At 43.5% G+C, this 16,532-nt stretch overlaps 1 protein-coding gene across 5 annotated transcripts in view; it reads right to left on the bottom strand.

The window, feature by feature from the left end:
- Nucleotides 1–16,271, bottom strand: part of LOC145423962 (protein NLRC3-like) — a 197,522-nt gene extending 181,251 nt beyond the window's left edge. For 2 of the 5 annotated variants that reach the window (XM_080296785.1, XM_080296784.1), the window contains exons 1-4: nt 15,236–16,265; nt 10,381–10,616; nt 8,495–10,280; nt 3,827–4,000 (exon numbers count right to left, since the gene is read on the bottom strand). In XM_080296785.1, coding sequence (XP_080152911.1) covers nt 3,827–4,000; nt 8,495–10,280; nt 10,381–10,616; nt 15,236–15,390 — 2,351 coding nt within the window. In that variant the 5' untranslated portion in view covers nt 15,391–16,265. Of the gene's footprint in view, nt 1–3,826; nt 4,001–8,494; nt 10,281–10,380; nt 10,617–15,235 lie in introns of all 5 variants that reach the window. The other 3 variants (XM_080296782.1, XM_080296783.1, XM_080296786.1) reach the window with 3 other exon arrangements.
- Nucleotides 16,272–16,532: the final 261 nt, after the last annotated feature.

Here is a 16,532-nt window from a genome sequence, read left to right as displayed (position 1 = left end):
TCCGCGGTGATCTGAAAATGATGTGCCGGGAGTTGTGCCGTTCTCGGCAGCTTCAGTGACCCTCGAGCTCCCGGCAAGCTATCGAGCTGGTGGGTAGCAGACGTCTCCGAAAACGTCGAAGCACTTTTGCAAATATGCGATATCTTGATAAACCGAGCAGATATTTGATGTTTACACAGCTACTTTCTCGCCTGAAAATATGTTAAAAGTTTATTTTGTGACCGAAAAAGATTAGTATGAGTAATTTTAAAACTTAGTAGCGGCCGCCATTGTTGGAAACTGGAGTTTGGCTGGGCCGCGCTATGAATTCTGGGATATGGTAGGCCACGAAGGACACACCCGACCCATCCTTCAAATTCGGGGAAAAGGAGAACGCATTTGTTGGCTGCATTCGGAGGAGTCTACGAATTTGGACAGCCTTCGACGTGTCGCTGTGACGTAATCGGTCTACAAATGCGGCCTCAGGAGGATGCAGCCCATGAATTTGGACACGACCTACATGTTTGTACATCAGCTTATCAAATACTGTCTGCTGTCTTCATTTATTACTCTTCACCTGCTTCACTGTCACTGTGTGGGCGGAGCAGCCTGAGCCCCGCCCACACAGACACAGCTCCTCTCTGGAGCAAAACTTCTGCTTCATCTCCGCCTCTTTTCTTCATCCTCCGCCTCTCTTTTCTCTTCTTCGGTGTTCTGCAGCCACAGCCTCACAGCCGTTAGCACGCCCATACCTGAGCAGCTAGCATTACCCAGCATGCCGTGCAGCAGTGTCAGTTTGTAAATGTGCAAGAATTCCTGCTCCAAACTGTTTCACAGAGTGCTGTGTGCCGTGACCTTTGACCTGCTAAAGACAGTCAGCTGTGGATTATTCATTGTTGTGTCTGATACTTAGAAGTGTGAGGAAGAAGCTACACAGTTAATCAGGGTCCCCTCTCTCTGAATCAGGAAAGGTGGGCAGGCCGCGTGTGGGCCGCGGGCCATACGTTGAGTATCACTGTTTGAAATGTGAACATTGTTCTGCTGCAGTCAATGGACTAAACCAGAGAAGAAGAAAACAGACTTTACCATGAAGATCCTCAGTGTGGATCAGTATAATATCAGCCTGATGTCTGCAGTTTAGTGTCAGCACAACTTTCACATCATATTCATCTCAGCACAACTAAAACATGCTGACTGACCTCAGAGTTTCAAATCGACATCGTGGATTCTCCCGAAAATCACACAGATGCTTCACTCCTGAACCCTTCAGGTTGCTGTAGGTTCCACTCAGGTCCACCTCTGTGGGATACGAGGGGTTGGACTTCAGTGCTGCTGCCAGATAATCAAGGCCAATATCTGACAAACCACAGCCCATCAATCTGTATAAAGAATGAAAGATGTAAGTTTATTAGACAAAGTGCTTGAAATCATTCAGTGTTTCATCATCTGTTCAGAGCTGAAGAAGGTTCAGAATGTAGAAGTTTAGAAAATGGAAACTCCAAACAGCTGAAGCCAACAGGAAGCAGCTTCAAACAAACACAACAAGAGAAAAAACTCTGATGTTTCACATTAAAGTCGTACATTTCTCATAAAAACAGGACAAAGACTTGAAAAAGTCGTGTTTTTCCTTCCAGGAACCACATGGCTTCACTTTTAAAGGTGAAGTGTGACAGAAATGGACATATTTGAAGTCCAACACCTTTTTCCAGTCACATTATTAAAGCAGACAAACTACAAGCTCATTTTCATTCCAACAAGTCATCTTCTGACCTGGACTAACAACACTGGTCTCTATGTGCAGCTGGCTGTGAGACCAGTGCTCAGGGAGCGTCTACAAAGTGCAACACTGAAAGAACATCACACACTCATTTGCTTCCAGCACTTTCACACAATCATCTACTGTCATCATTCATGTTCCTGCTCCTCTGGATTCACACGGAGCCTCTGCTCATGCCGTTGCCATGGTGAATCATAGTATGTGGCTCCATAACTCAGACTGAGCATGCTCAGAGCTGATTGGCCCGACTCTGATCAGCTGATCTAGAAGAGGAAACTCTGCTATATGTACATTATTACATCTACACCTGAATCACAACACTCACACAAATATATCAACTGTGTTTAATATTTTGGCACGTAGATCATTTATGTGCTTCAGCTCTTCTTACATTTTACCACCAACATGTTTCAAAAGGAGCAGCTTTTACTTTGAAGGCCAGCTGTCTGTGTTTCTTGTTTTCATTGTTGGATAATGGAACAAGTCGATGCTTCAGTGCTTTGAATTAGGAGTGGGTTTTAATAATCGATTCATCGATTAAAATCGATTCTGGCTTGGATAACGTGATATTGATTAATTAAAATCCTGAATCAATTTTTTAATATTAATTTATTTTGCCCGAAATGTCAGAATCTCAGGTTACACCTCACAAAACTTTAACAACCACCAAACAGCTGAAACAGTGAATGAGAGCAGGAACACGGATTCTGCACAGAGACATAAACACAAAGCTCGGACCCGCCGACACATCAGAATCAGTGAGATGTCGCCTTTCTCACTGACGGCACAGACACGGTCGTGGCTGAAAGCCGACAGCTCGCCGATTCTGATGTTTTGGCGGGTCCACGCTTTGTGTTTACGTCCTTTTTACGCTGATTCTAAAGCTGTTAGTTTTATCTCTCTACAAACAATATTGACTGAACCAGCAGCAAAAGAAGATCCAAACTACGCTTCACATAAACATCGTCATGAACTCACTCTGACTTTTGCTGTTTTGCTTCCACCACAATAAAATCACACTTCATGCACAGCTCTCTCTCTCTCTCTCTCTCTCTCTCTCTGTACTTCAAGAACAGTTTCCTGTTTAAAATCTGTTTTCTGCATTATTTGCTTGCTTGTTACGCACAAGTCTACCGTTGTTTACAGCGCTGTCGGCCGCTGTTTTTTTCCTTTTACTTGCTTTCGAAAAGAAAACCTAATTTCTGCCGTTCAATACTGAACAAATTTAAACTTTTTAAAATTATGCAAATTGCAAAACGCTCAGTTGTGTCTTTAACAAAAACACTGTAACTTTGCTCTGCTTCACTTCAGCAGCATCAGGTAATGTTCATGTGTTGATTCATGGTTTTCTTTCGTTTTTGATCTACTGCAGAATATTTCTATAAAACCCCAGAACAGGAAAATCACCTTCATGTTTTTCTGTGTTTTATCTTCAGCTACGTTGACACAGAGGCCTCTGCTGTGATGCTCACACATTTGATAAAGTCTCGAAAGTGCCAGCTTCCCTTTTATAGACACAAAAATATGTAAATGTACTGAATTATAATATTTCTGTCTGAGGCAAAATTTCCCAGATTCCAATCAAATTGAATCGAACTGAACATTTCCTCATGAACTGTATTAAACTCTGTAAATGAACTGAGAACTATTTCTACATTTGAAACTATGGATTCATTTTCCCGTTCACTTCTGTACGTTAGTGTATAAATGAATGTTAGACTGGGCTCCATGGAAAAACTTGGACTGGTCTCAGCTGCCTTCTTTCTGTAGTCCTTTCTCTTCTCCAGCTTCTGTTTGAAATCCTCTCACAGAGCCTGAATCCTGCTTTGCTGTCATGTTTGGGCCTGTGTTCCTCTGCTTTAACACAAACCTCACCACAGCAGCTGTGTGGGTCGTCTCTGTAGCAGCCAGATCAGCTTCTGATACATGAACATCATCACAGCTCCTAACTTCACCTTTATTAGCTTTGACATTCATGTCTTTCTTTTCTCTGTCTGTTTCCACACAAGCTCAAAGTCTCTGCAGCCTGAAATATAGAAAAACAACAACAGCTGCAGTCAGTGAACTCACCTCAGAGTCTCCAGTCGACAGTTTGGACTCTCCAGTCCAGCACACAGAAGCTTCACTGCTGAATCCTGCAGCTCGTTGTTACTCATCTCCAGCTCTGTCAGATGGGAGGGGATGGACTTCAGGGCCGAGGCCACAACTTCACAGTGAGTCTCTGAGAGTCCACAGTCAGCCAGTCTGAGATTACAGAAAATATAAAATGTGTTATTATAAAAGCAGAAAGTCTGCATTATAAACACAGACTGAATGTATATGAAGACAAAACAGAGTGAGGTCATAATCTGATGAACATCTGCTCTTCACATCTGTGCTTCAGCTCCTCTTACTGTGTTTGACATGACACAACGATTGAGTCTCTCTCAGACCTGCAGACTTTTAATGAGAATCTTTGTTTGGCTTTAATCTGCAGATGAAGGAGGAAGATGGCGTCACATTTAGGCTTCCATAATGTCCACAGTCTGTCAGTGAGATCTGATCCAGAGTCAGAGTGAAGACACACATGTGGACTGTTTCCTGTCTTGAATCTAGAACATTTTGAATGAGCTCAGCTCAGTGAAGAGTTCCAGCTGGAAAGACGATCTCTGTTTGCTACCTGCTGCTGTCAGGTACGACTGTTCACGTCCACACTCAGGAAAAATCTGCTGACTGTCACCAAACGGAGCAGAAATCTCATCACTGGACAATAATGATGAATGAACTCAGAGCTGCTGATATCACATCTGATTTCAGGGGAACAAAACTAAAAAGGAACAAATAGAAACAACCATCATGACTCTGTTTGACCTTCAGATCAGAAACTATGGTTCAGAACAGCAGCAGGATTTCAGGCACTGTCACATCCTCAACATCCATATTCCAAATGCTCTTCCTGACAGGACACTCTTTGTTCCCACTCAGGGAGTTTCCATGTGTACAAATCATTTCTGAATCTCAGTAGACTGGGAGGTTTTTCCATCTCATGAATCTCTTTCCTAACATCAAACTAGATAAATCAAACAAAGGAACTGGAGTCTGTCTAATTTCTGACCCCAGTAAAGTTTGTACTGGGATACCCCGACATACTCTCTCTCCATCTGCTCCCACAGCCTCATATTCACAGCTGGCCCTTCTCTCAGCATCCACACTCAGGGTGGGGGCGGGGTCAACACCAGTCAAAACCATTGCTTTGGCCTTATGGCCATTTTATTAGTGTGCGTTTCTGAGTAACAAGCAGGCCTACGCACAGGTGTTTGGACATGTGTGGACCCGACCTACACTTAAACTTCTTAAATCCTCTGTTTCTGTGTCACCAGCTACACTTTTAATATTAATGTATTCACTCCGACGTTTTTGGGGAGCGGTCAGAGCTCGTACACTGCAGACAGACATGTCTCCCAGCACACAGCTGACTGTCAACTCTCTGAGATTGGATATGATTCATTTAGATTATATCTGTAAGGTGAAGTTTATCTCGGTGTTTATTTGTTCCTGAGGAAGTCAGCTCGGCTCAGATTAAAGTTGAATAACTGAACAATTTCAATGAACCTTAACGCCTCCCTGGAGCATATATGGAACTGAATCAGTCACTTTTCTTTATTTCCTGATGTTCATATGTGACATACATGTTTTAACCATTAATCTGGAATTAAACTGACATTTAATGTATTTTAAGGAGGAAAGAGAAATTTCACCAGAGGATGTTGATGCTGTTCATGGAGACTGAAGACAGAATGATTTATCTGTCCTAATATTTCTGCTGCTCTTTCCTCTGGTGCAAAAATATTTTAACTGTTGGTTTTAATTCAAAATCAATGGTTAAAATGTTAAAATACCAACAAACTTGTGGCGTTAGTGTTGATATTCTGTGAGTTACTTAAAGAGATCACACAGGTACAGGACATATTTTATGTTTAAGTTTATGCATGTTTGCGGTGTGATGTGCATGTAGTGGGCTGTTATGTTGTAAACTGTGTGGATGTGTTTGGGAACAGAAAGATTATTTTACTGCATAAAACGGCGCTGATCAGCTGTTTCTGCCGCTGATACACTCGGCCGGTGAACCACCTGACTCACACAGGCTCTCCTCCTCCACAGTCCTCGTTTATGAAGAGCTTTACAAACACAACATCACGGCTAACAGCTGGATTCTCCCGTTTCAGTGCCAAACAGCCACTTCCTGCTACAGACAGTAAAGTGGACAGTTTGGCGCTAAACACGTTTTTAAAACTTTAAGCTCTTATTTGTTAAAGCCAGCTTCACAGACAGATCTGTGTCAGTGTTTTAGAGCAGGGCTCAGTGGTGTAAACGAGCCTTTATATGTGTTTCATCTCCATTTTTACATTAAACTGAACCAAAACACTGAAATCTGGGACTCTCCACTTTTTGGTTTTAGAAGTGAAGAAGCTGAATGTTCGGATTAAACATCTTCAAGAAACTTAAAGCAGTGCACTCGCTTTTCTTTCTAAGCGGCCTTTCTTAGATCACCTGATATAACCTGAGTAAATTATGTCGAGTGTCAGCGGGGTTTGAAAACTCTGCAGCATGACCCGGGTGTTGCTGGTGGCATCATGAGCTTAGACCCCTCAGTCAGCTCGGTCTAAAGTCATCGTCAGCACTAACAGGCACAAATAGGCTCTAACGTGACAAACTGACCCGACATTTAAAGAGTGCCCACTACAGTCTCAGCTAAAACATATTAAAATGTGCAACGCCAAGGACTGTACACTGGACTCCATTTCAGTGCAAAAGAATAAAACGAAGTAAATCCATCCAATCTCCTCTGCCTGTCCTTATCATCAATAAAAACAATTAATAAAACAGAAAATCATAGAAACAGTCATCTTTGTTATTGCATCATCACACATCAGTTCCCAGTAACTAGTCAGAATGAGACGTTGTTTTCATCTTTCTCACACTCATCTCACTCCCCGGTCACAACAGGTGGTGACTTTAACAGGTGTTACAACCTGGCTCAAAGCTGCAAAAGAGGGCGGAGACTGAAAACAGAGACTGGTTTCATTTTGAAGTTCTTAATAACCTCGGCTAAAGATGAAAACAGACAGCGTGACAGGGTCTGACAACGAGTGGTGGCGTCGTCCTAGCCGACCTCGGCAGTTATTCACACGCCATGACCAAAAACTCCTGCAGCGTCACAGCAGACAGAGGAGGAGTCACAGAGGAGCGTAACAGCTGTGACAGATGCAACAGGAGGACGAGCTCCACCAGTAAACACACTGAAGACAGGAAAGCAGTCACGAGTGATGTTGGTCCTGTTTTTATCTCCACTAAAACCTCTCTAACGTCACATGTAACAGAACACAGACACATCTGATTATCAGGGACCACGACCCACATCTTTGCCTCACTATGTTTATAAGAAGAGACTGAAAATAATGATTCTCCCAACACATCACCAACACTTTTATGGCAAACAGATAATAGTGAGTGACAAGAGGTGAACTGTTTCATATGCAGTTATCAGGGTAAATACATTTAAACCAAAGACACTGGAAGAGTAAAGGAAAGGAACTGAAGGTGACAATTCAAGAAACTCAACAGAAGTCAAATGTAACATGATCAAGATTCCCTGTTAAAAACAGATATGTACAGTATAATAGTAGACTATACTAATAATAGTGTATAGTATAATAGTAGACTACACTAATAATAGTGTATAGTATAGTAGTATACTATATGAAGTCTACACCGCCATGTCCTTAAAATTCAGCGAAATTAAGGACGCATTTGAGGGCCGCATTTCGAGCAGCGACCTTCGTCGCGTCGCTGTGACGTAATCGGCCTTAAAATGCGGCCTTTAAGGCTGCAGACCCTGAATTGGGATACAGCCAGAGTCTCGTCTCTGTTTTCACAGAGGATGTGGTTCTGTTGGCTTCATCAGGTGATGGCCTGCAGCTCACAGTGGAGCTGTTCTCAGCAGAGTGTGAAGCCGTGTGAATGAGGATCAGCATCTGAGGCCATGGTCCTCAGCTGGGAAAGGGTGGAGTGCCCACTCTGGGTCAGAGACGTTCCTGCCCCAGGTGGAGGAGTCTGAGTATCTCAGGGTCGTGTAAAGAAGGGGGAGGGGAGCAGGAATCAACAGACAGACCGTTGCTGCGGTAACAGTGAGGTGGACACTGTACCGGTCTGTCGTGGTGAAGAGAGAGAGAGCTGAGCGTGACAGCGAAGCTCTAAATTTACCGGTCGATCTACGTCCCTGCCCTCACCTATGGTCACGAGCTGTGGGCAGTGACTGGAAGAACCAGATCATGGTTACAAGTGGGGCAAATAAATTTTCTCTGAAGGGTAGCTGGTGTCTCCCTTGGAGACGGGGTGAGGAGAATCCTCTTCACAAAAACTAATCAAGTGAACAAGACTCTCCAGGAGGTAAACATTTAAATATCCAAGTCTACCATAAAGAGAAAACTGCATGAAGGTAAACACAGATGGTGCATTACAATTCATTGCATGTGTTTTACATGAAGAATGGAGGATATACCGTCCACTTTCACTCTGTCTTTAGCAGCAAGTGGCTCTTTGTTGTTTGGCTAGCTGCACTGAAACAGGAGAATCCAGCTGTTAGCCGTAATGTTGGTGTTTGTAAAGCACTTTATAACCAAGGACTGTGTTTTTAATTTAAACATTAAACTATTAACCGACACTGATCAATGATGTAATGATCACATCTGGACTCACCGAGCCTTTCTGCAGTTCCTCACAGCTGGAATCAGTCTCAGTCGTCCCTCCTTTGAAGCTTTGTACTTCTGCAGGTCAAACTCATCCAGAACCTCCTCTGACATCTGCAGCATGAAGGCCAGAGCTGAGCAGTGGATCTCAGAGAGTTTCTTTGACCTTTGCTTTGACTTCAGGAACTCTTGGATCTCCTGATGTACTGAGAGGTCGTTCATCTCCATCAGACAGTGGAAGATGTTGATGCTTCTGTCAGGACAGGAATTAAACTTCTTGTTATTCTTCAGATTCTTGATGACTCTCTGGATGGTTTCTGGACTGTTCTCTGTCTGACCCAGCAGACCTCCTAAGAGTTTCTGGTTGGACTCCAGACAGAGGCCATGAAGGAAGCGGACAAACAGGTCCAGGTGGCCATTTTTACTCTGGAGGGATTTCTCCATGGCTCGTTTAAGGAAATCATCCAGAGATGACTCTTTGCATTTTTTTCCCAGGAAGTCCTTCAGCACCTCTGACTTCCTGTTGGTGAAACAGTGGAACATGTAGACTGCAGCCAGAAACTCCTGGATGCTCAGATGAACAAAGCAGTAGACTGGTTTCTGGAAGATCACACACTCTCTTTTGAAGATCTCTGTACAAACTCCTGAGTACACCGAGGCCTCTGTCACATCCAGACCACACTGCTCCAGGTCTTCTTGGTAGAACATGATGTTTCCTTTCTCCAGATGTTCAAACGCCAGCCTCCCCAGTTTCAGAAGAACTTCCCTGTCAGCCTCTGTCAGCTCCTGTGGACTCGTCTCATGTCCCTCGTGGTACTTGTTCTTCTTCCTCTTTGTCTGAACCAGCAGGAAGTGTGAGTACATGTCAGTCAGGGTCTTGGGCAGCTCTCCTCTCTGCTCTGTAGTCAACATGTGCTCCAGAACTGTAGCAGTGATCCAGCAGAAGACTGGGATTCTACACATGATGTGGAGGCTCCTGGATGTCTTCATGTGGGAGATGATTCTGGACAGCTCTTCATCACTGAATCTCCTCCTGAAGTACTCCTCCTTCTGGGCGTCAGTGAAGCCTCGTACTTCTGTTAGCCTGTCAACACATGTAGGAGGGATCTGATTGGCTGCTGCAGGTCGGGAAGTTATCCAGACGAGAGCCGAGGGAAGCAGATTCCCCTGGATGAGGTTTGTCAGCAGCTGGCTGACTGATGACTTCTGTGTGACATCAGACAGCAGCTTCCTGTTGGTGAAATCCAATGAAAGTCTGCTTTCATCCAGGCCGTCAAAGATGAACAAAAGCTGAGAGACAGCCAGCGTCTCTGCTGTGACCTTCTGTAGTGTTGGATGGAAAACATGGAGCAGCTCCAGAAGACTGTACTGCTCATCTCTGATCAGGTTCAGCTCCCTGAATGAAAGCAGAACCACCACACTGACATGTTGGTTCTCCAAGCCCTCTGCCCAGTCCAGAGTGAACTTCTGCACTGAGAAGGTTTTTCCAACACCAGCCACGCCGTTGGTCAGAACCACTCTGATGGGTCTCTGTTGGTCAGGTAAGGCTTTAAAGATGTCCTGGCACCTGATTGGAGTGTCATGGAGGGCGTCCATCTTGGAAGCTGTCTCCAGCTGCCTCACCTCATGTTGGCTATGAACCTCTTCACTCTGTCCCTCTGTGATGTAGAGCTCAGTGTAGATCCTGTTGAGGAGAGTTCTACTTCCTGTTTCATCACTTCCTTCAGTCACACATTCACATCTCCTCCTCAGACTCCTCTTATGTTCATCTAAAACCTCCTGCAGACCAACATCTGCTGAAAGAAAAACAGAAAGAAAACTCTTCAATGTCTGAACAACAACAAGAAGTCCAGTTTTCAGAAATGAGTCCATCAGCAGACAGATGTTCAGTCTTACTTTGTACACAGCTGCTCTGACTGGCTGTCTGCAGTCCAGCTCTGCTTCTGGATCTTTCTCCAAACTGGGGACAGGACCAGTCTCCTGATGAAGCAGACTGGTCCCAGTATGAGGAGATGTACTGTCTGCAGAACCAGTGTCCACAGCTGGTAGAGACTGGATACTTCAGGACGTCCTGACACAAAGCACAGCAGGACAGCTGCTCCTCCTCACAGACACCACTCCTCTTCCTCCCTCTGTGAACACATTTCTTTATCACTAAAATCATTGACTGTCAGTGACAAACATCCAGATTTGATGACACTGTGCAGAAGCTCTGATGGTCACAGAGAAAAGTCAAAGTGGAGAAACTTGTGTTTGAGTTCAGAATCCAAGTTTCCTTTGCTGTTCCTGCCTGTCTTATTAAACACAGAGTGATCAGCCTACAAACTCCACAGTAAAAGCCTTCATCACAGAGCTGATTATGTCCTTCACTGGATGTACTGGAAGTTTGGGATCCATCACTCTGAACTGACCTTTGACCTCCTCTAAAAACTGTTGTGGAGCAGCGGTGTCACATTCAGAGCTTTCAGCTTTATTTTGAAAGAGTTCAGTCATCAGGAAGTGAACTTCTGGGTTCTGATTTCCTTTCTATTATTTTACAGAAGTGAAGAAGAAGAACTAAAAGCTTTGAAATGATCTGAGTGATATTTTTGAACATTGCCACCAAATTGAGTTCAGCCTCCAGCAGTAACTTTGTTTCATGATGCCTCCCTGATGATGTGATGTTTGATTACAAACCTGTTTATGTGTTAGACATTAATCACATGAACACAGGCAGAAAAAAGAAGCCAATGAAACAAATGACAGAAACGTGTTCATTCACTGCCATGATCCATATTTTCTATGTACAGATGTTTGTAAAGAACACGTGTGCAGCGCTTTGTTCTGAGTATCTGCTGTCAGCACACAGTGCAGCAATAACTACAACCACACGTTTCTGTAGATCCTGAACATCAGCCTGGAGGAATCTGACCTCAGGTCTGCACACAGACGAGCTTCACCTCTGGGATGATGCTGGCTTCAGCTCCTTCTACAATCAGGCAGAAGCTTCTGCACCATCAGGACACAAACAGAGAGGAGCTTCTATCCTCAGACCATCCAAGTCCTAAATCAGAACATGCTCCCCTCATAGCATCACCATCAGGGTTTAAACAGGACCTTACATCATGTTCTTGTCTCACTGTCATATTTCAGATCATACCTGATTCATTATGACGTCACACGCTGCTACACTGATCCTGCTGCTTCATTACTGCTGATATTACTCTGCTCACTCTGTTCAGTTACTCTGTTTACATCACTTTGCTCATTTGCTTTGTTCTGCTTGCACTGCTCTGTCAGTACATGCTGTGCTAATGTGGCACAAAGCACTTTAACATTACATCTGCACAATGTTTCATTATTTCATTTAATGATTGTTTCTAATGTTTTGTCCAGTCACAGGAGCAGCTCAGCACATTTCACTGTGTTGTACGTGTATGACGATGCCTGTGACAAATAAACAGCCTCGGACTCTTCAATCTTCTGCATTTCTTTGGAGATCAGCTCAGTGGCCTGTTGAGACCATCTTTCTATTTCTGATGACTCAGTTCAGATTATTATCCTGATACTTTCTTTTAAAATGTGATGAAATCATTTATCTGATGTTCTGACACAAATACACCAAAACAATCCCAAACAGCACAAACCACCACGTTACACACAGTGTAATAAAAATACAGGCAACTACAAATAAAAACACTTTAAAAATATAAACTAAAATTACAAAGTGGTCACAGAATTTCAAACACCCGTAAATGAGTCAGCAGCTCTCTTACATGGTCAGCTGAGCTCCATGATTGAAGAACATTGTTGGTGCAGGTTCATGACTGAATTGTAGAGGTCTGTCTCTGGACCGGTCACTCCTCACAGACACACAGCTGGATACTGGAGACTGTGACCTCTGACCTCTGCAAATACAACCACATTGCATTCATTTCACATCAATTAGTACACCACAAAAGGCATGCAAGAAACACAGTATGAAGGCAAACTTCTGGCTTCAATAACATTCAACAGGTCAGGTGGAAACTTTTCTCAGATTTGATTCATGTTTTTATAGAACGATCCAGCTAAAAAAAATATACCATTAGGTCAGGGGTCAGCAACCTTCAGGACCCAAAGAGCCATTTGGAGCCAGTTTCCACGCAAAAGAAAACACTGGGAGCCACAAATACTTTTTGACGTCTAGAATGAAGATAACACTGTATATACTGTTTTTTACCTTTATGCTTTGTATGAACAACTAAGGTGTGTTGCTTATGAAATCCATGAAGTGCTACAGAGAAAATTACATGTTATTTATGTAATGAACACATTTGAACTCTTAAAGAAATATAACCAAAGGAAAGACACCCAGCTGAACTAAAATGATGTAGCAAACAAAAACTGCTGTGAGCCGCCACCCTTATATCTCCTTTGGGCTTTTGGAGCCTTGACCTGACTTTTAAAAAATAATTGGAAAAAAAGCTCTATGCTGCTGAAAGATGAAAAATAGATATTTGCAAAATTCTGCCTAAATATGTATTTTACCTGGTTAATGTGTGTGGCGGGGCGTGGTCTGCAGCGCCGCTGCAGGGGAGCCGGACACACCTGAGCGGCACCCGCAATCACGCCTCGCCGCCTTAACGTCTGTGCTGTTGTGTTGGTGTGTGTCGGGCTGTGAGCTGCAAAGCTACAGCCGGCTGTGTGCGTACAGCAACCGTGTGTGAAAAGCGGTCAATAAAGAGAAGCTGAAAAGCGTGTTCATGCAAACATCGTCGGGTCTGCCGTGATATGTTTACAACGGGACTTCTGCTCCTGAACCTCTGCGCACAGCGTCTGCAGGTCGGGGCTGTACGAAGTCACTTTCATCTTTACAGGACTGTAAGCTGTCGTCTGTGAGGCGTGAGCGGTAGGGATGGGTATTGATAAGATTTTCACGATTCAGATTCCATTTTCGATTCTGTTTAACGATTCGATTCTTTATCGATTCTTTTTAAAAAAGGAGAACACTAAGGTCGATTAGCTTAGAACTTTGTTTTATATCTTCTCTTTGAACAAGATAGAAATTTAGGAGTAACATGGCCTTACAAACCCAACAGTGAGATCTTAAGAGATCCACAGCCTACGGCTCTTCAATGTGGTGTCACAGGGACCCCGGGGAAAAAAATTGTAAATGTAAAATAATAAAATAAATATTCTTCTGTAGCAATAACAAAGTATAACATAAATTATTCTGTAGCAATTACACAAGAATATCCAGTAATGTCCCTGCCTACAATTAAACACATTCACTTACCGAAAATCGGGGGCATCTGCTGTGGCAAATGGGTGCAAGCCTTTGACCACAAACTTAGTCACTGCTCGGTAACATTAGTCTATCCTGGCTTGAAAGGAGACGCTACCGGTAGACTGCAGCGAGAACTGCCAGCGAGCGCCAGCCAGACTCTGTCTCTCTCATCATGGTCACCTAAACGTGCAGTAATGGCAGATAAGGCAGATCGCGCTAACATAATATGCACTGTTAGCTGATTATTTACCTGCCGCATTAACGGGAGAGGACGTGCAAACGTTACCGCTGCTGCTGGGTTGAGATTCACGAGTCCGGAGCGGAATTAAAAACATGACATTCATTTAAGGTCATCGTGTGTTTTGTGAGCAAATGCTTTTGCATATTCGTAGTGTTTCCTCCCTTAAATGAAGTATCTACTTTGCAAGTATTGCAAGTTGCCCTGTTGTCATCCGTTCTTGTAAAGTATAACCAATCTTTTTAGCGTTTGAGCCGCCATGTTTCCTGCCAGGTAAATGACGCTCCGCAACGTGGTGACGTCATTCAGGGTGACTGGAATCGATAAGGGAATCGTTTGCAAAAATGGCAAACGATTCCAAGGAATTGAAACAGTGGGAACCGGTTCTCAACAAGAACCGGTTTTCGATACCCATCCCTAGTGAGCGGTGTTTGTTTTTAACATAGTTCACGGTGGAGAACAGCTGCTGACATAATGTGGATCCGAAGATCCATAATTGGCCTACCTGGGGCTGAAAGTCTCGATAAATGCACGGCGTTTCGGCGGGTACACCGGCTTCCGCGAGTGTGACGCTTATTTGAACGATGAAAAAATAAAAAATATAATTTTCTTTTTATATTTCAATATCACAAAAATCTTCCAATTTAGAACTACAAGTTAAAAAAGAACATAAATAAAATACACTTCAGCTAAATACTTCTAATTTATTTTCCCAAACCACGAGGAGCCGCACTGTAAGGACTAAAGAGCCGCAGGTTGCCGACCCCTGCATTAGTGTTAGTCAATGTTGCAACTGAACTGAAAAACAAAAGATTTTGGTCAGGTCCAAAGAAACAAAGTCACTGTTAATACAACACAACCCCCCCAAAAAGAGCCATGTAGACCCCGGGCTCTATGGGTCTTGTGCTCGGAGCTTGTTCCTGTGCTGCCATGATTAGTGCCTCTGTGCTGTCTTTCAGTCCAGCTTTGTTCAGCCACTGGTAGGATTTCTGGATGTCAGCCACTTCCTCTGCCTGCTGGTGGTGCAAACTGTGTTGTTCTGAGTTTCATTGGACGTCTTTGTCCAAAGCACCAGACAAAGGGCAAAGTAGATGCATTTGCATCAGCAGGAAAATACACCCCAAACTAGCATCATCATTATACAACTTTAACAACTGCCACTAAATGATACTTCATACACAGACCAGTGTTAGGTTAAGTTATGATGTCACTGGCAGAACATTTATAGAAACAACCTTTGAACTCTGAGTCAGCAGCTCTCTTACATGGTCAGCTGAGCTCCATGATTGAAGTTCACTGTTGGTGCAGGTTCATGACTGAATTGTGGAGGTCTGTCTCTGGACCGGTCACTCCTCACAGACACACAGCTGGATACTGGAGACTGTGACCTCTGACCTCTGCAAACACAACCACATTGCATTCATTTCACATCAATTAGTACACCACAAAAGGCATGCAAGAAACACAGTATGAAGGCAAACTTCTGGCTTCAATAACATTCAACAGGTCAGGTGGAAACTTTTCTCAGATTTGATTCATGTTTTTATAGAACGATCCAGCTAAAAAAAATATACCATTAGGTCAGGGGTCAGCAACCTTCAGGACCCAAAGAGCCATTTGGAGCCAGTTTCCACGCAAAAGAAAACACTGGGAGCCACAAATACTTTTTGACATCTAGAATGAAGATAACACTGTATATACTGTTTTTTACCTTTATGCTTTGTGTGAACAACTAAGGTGTGTTGCTTATGAAATCCATGAAGTGCTACAGAGAAAATTACATGTTATTTATGTAATGAACACATTTGAACTCTTAAAGAAATATAACCAAAGGAAAGACACCCAGCTGAACTAAAATGATGTAGCAAACAAAAGCTGCTGTGAGCCGCCACCCTTATATCTCCTTTGGGCTTTTGGAGCCTTGAGCTGACTTTTAAAAAATAATTGGAAAAAAAGCTCTATGCTGCTGAAAGATGAAAAATAGATATTTGCAAAATTCTGCCTAAATATGTATTTTACCTGGTTAATGTGTGTGGCGGGGCGTGGTCTGCAGCGCCGCTGCAGGGGAGGCGGACGCACCTGAGCGGCACCCGCAATCACGCCTCGCCGCCTTAACGTCTGTGCTGTTGTGTTGGTGTGTGTCGGGCTGTGAGCTGCAAAGCTACAGCCGGCTGTGTGCGTACAGCAACCGTGTGTGAAAAGCGGTCAATAAAGAGAAGCTGAAAAGCGAGTTCATGCAAACACCGTCGGGTCTGCCGTGATATGTTTACAACGGGACTTCTGCTCCTGAACCTCTGCGCACAGCGTCTGCAGATCGGGGCTGTACGAAGTCACTTTCATCTTTACAGGACTGTAAGCTGTCGTCTGTGAGGCGTGAGCGGTAGGGATGGGTATTGATAAGATTTTCACGATTCCGATTCCATTTTCGATTCTGTTTAACGATTCGATTCTTTATCGATTCTCTAATCGATTCTTATTTTTAAAAAAAGGAGAACACTAAGGTCGATTAGCTTAGAACTTTGTTTTATATCTTCTCTTTGAACAAGATAGAAATTTAGGAGT

Source organism: Astatotilapia calliptera, chromosome 23 (assembly GCF_964374335.1).
Source record: "Astatotilapia calliptera chromosome 23, fAstCal68.1, whole genome shotgun sequence".
NCBI lineage: Eukaryota > Metazoa > Chordata > Actinopteri > Cichliformes > Cichlidae > Astatotilapia > Astatotilapia calliptera.
Note: the sequence above shows the minus strand (reverse complement) of the source record. Positions and strands in the feature narration are given on the sequence as shown.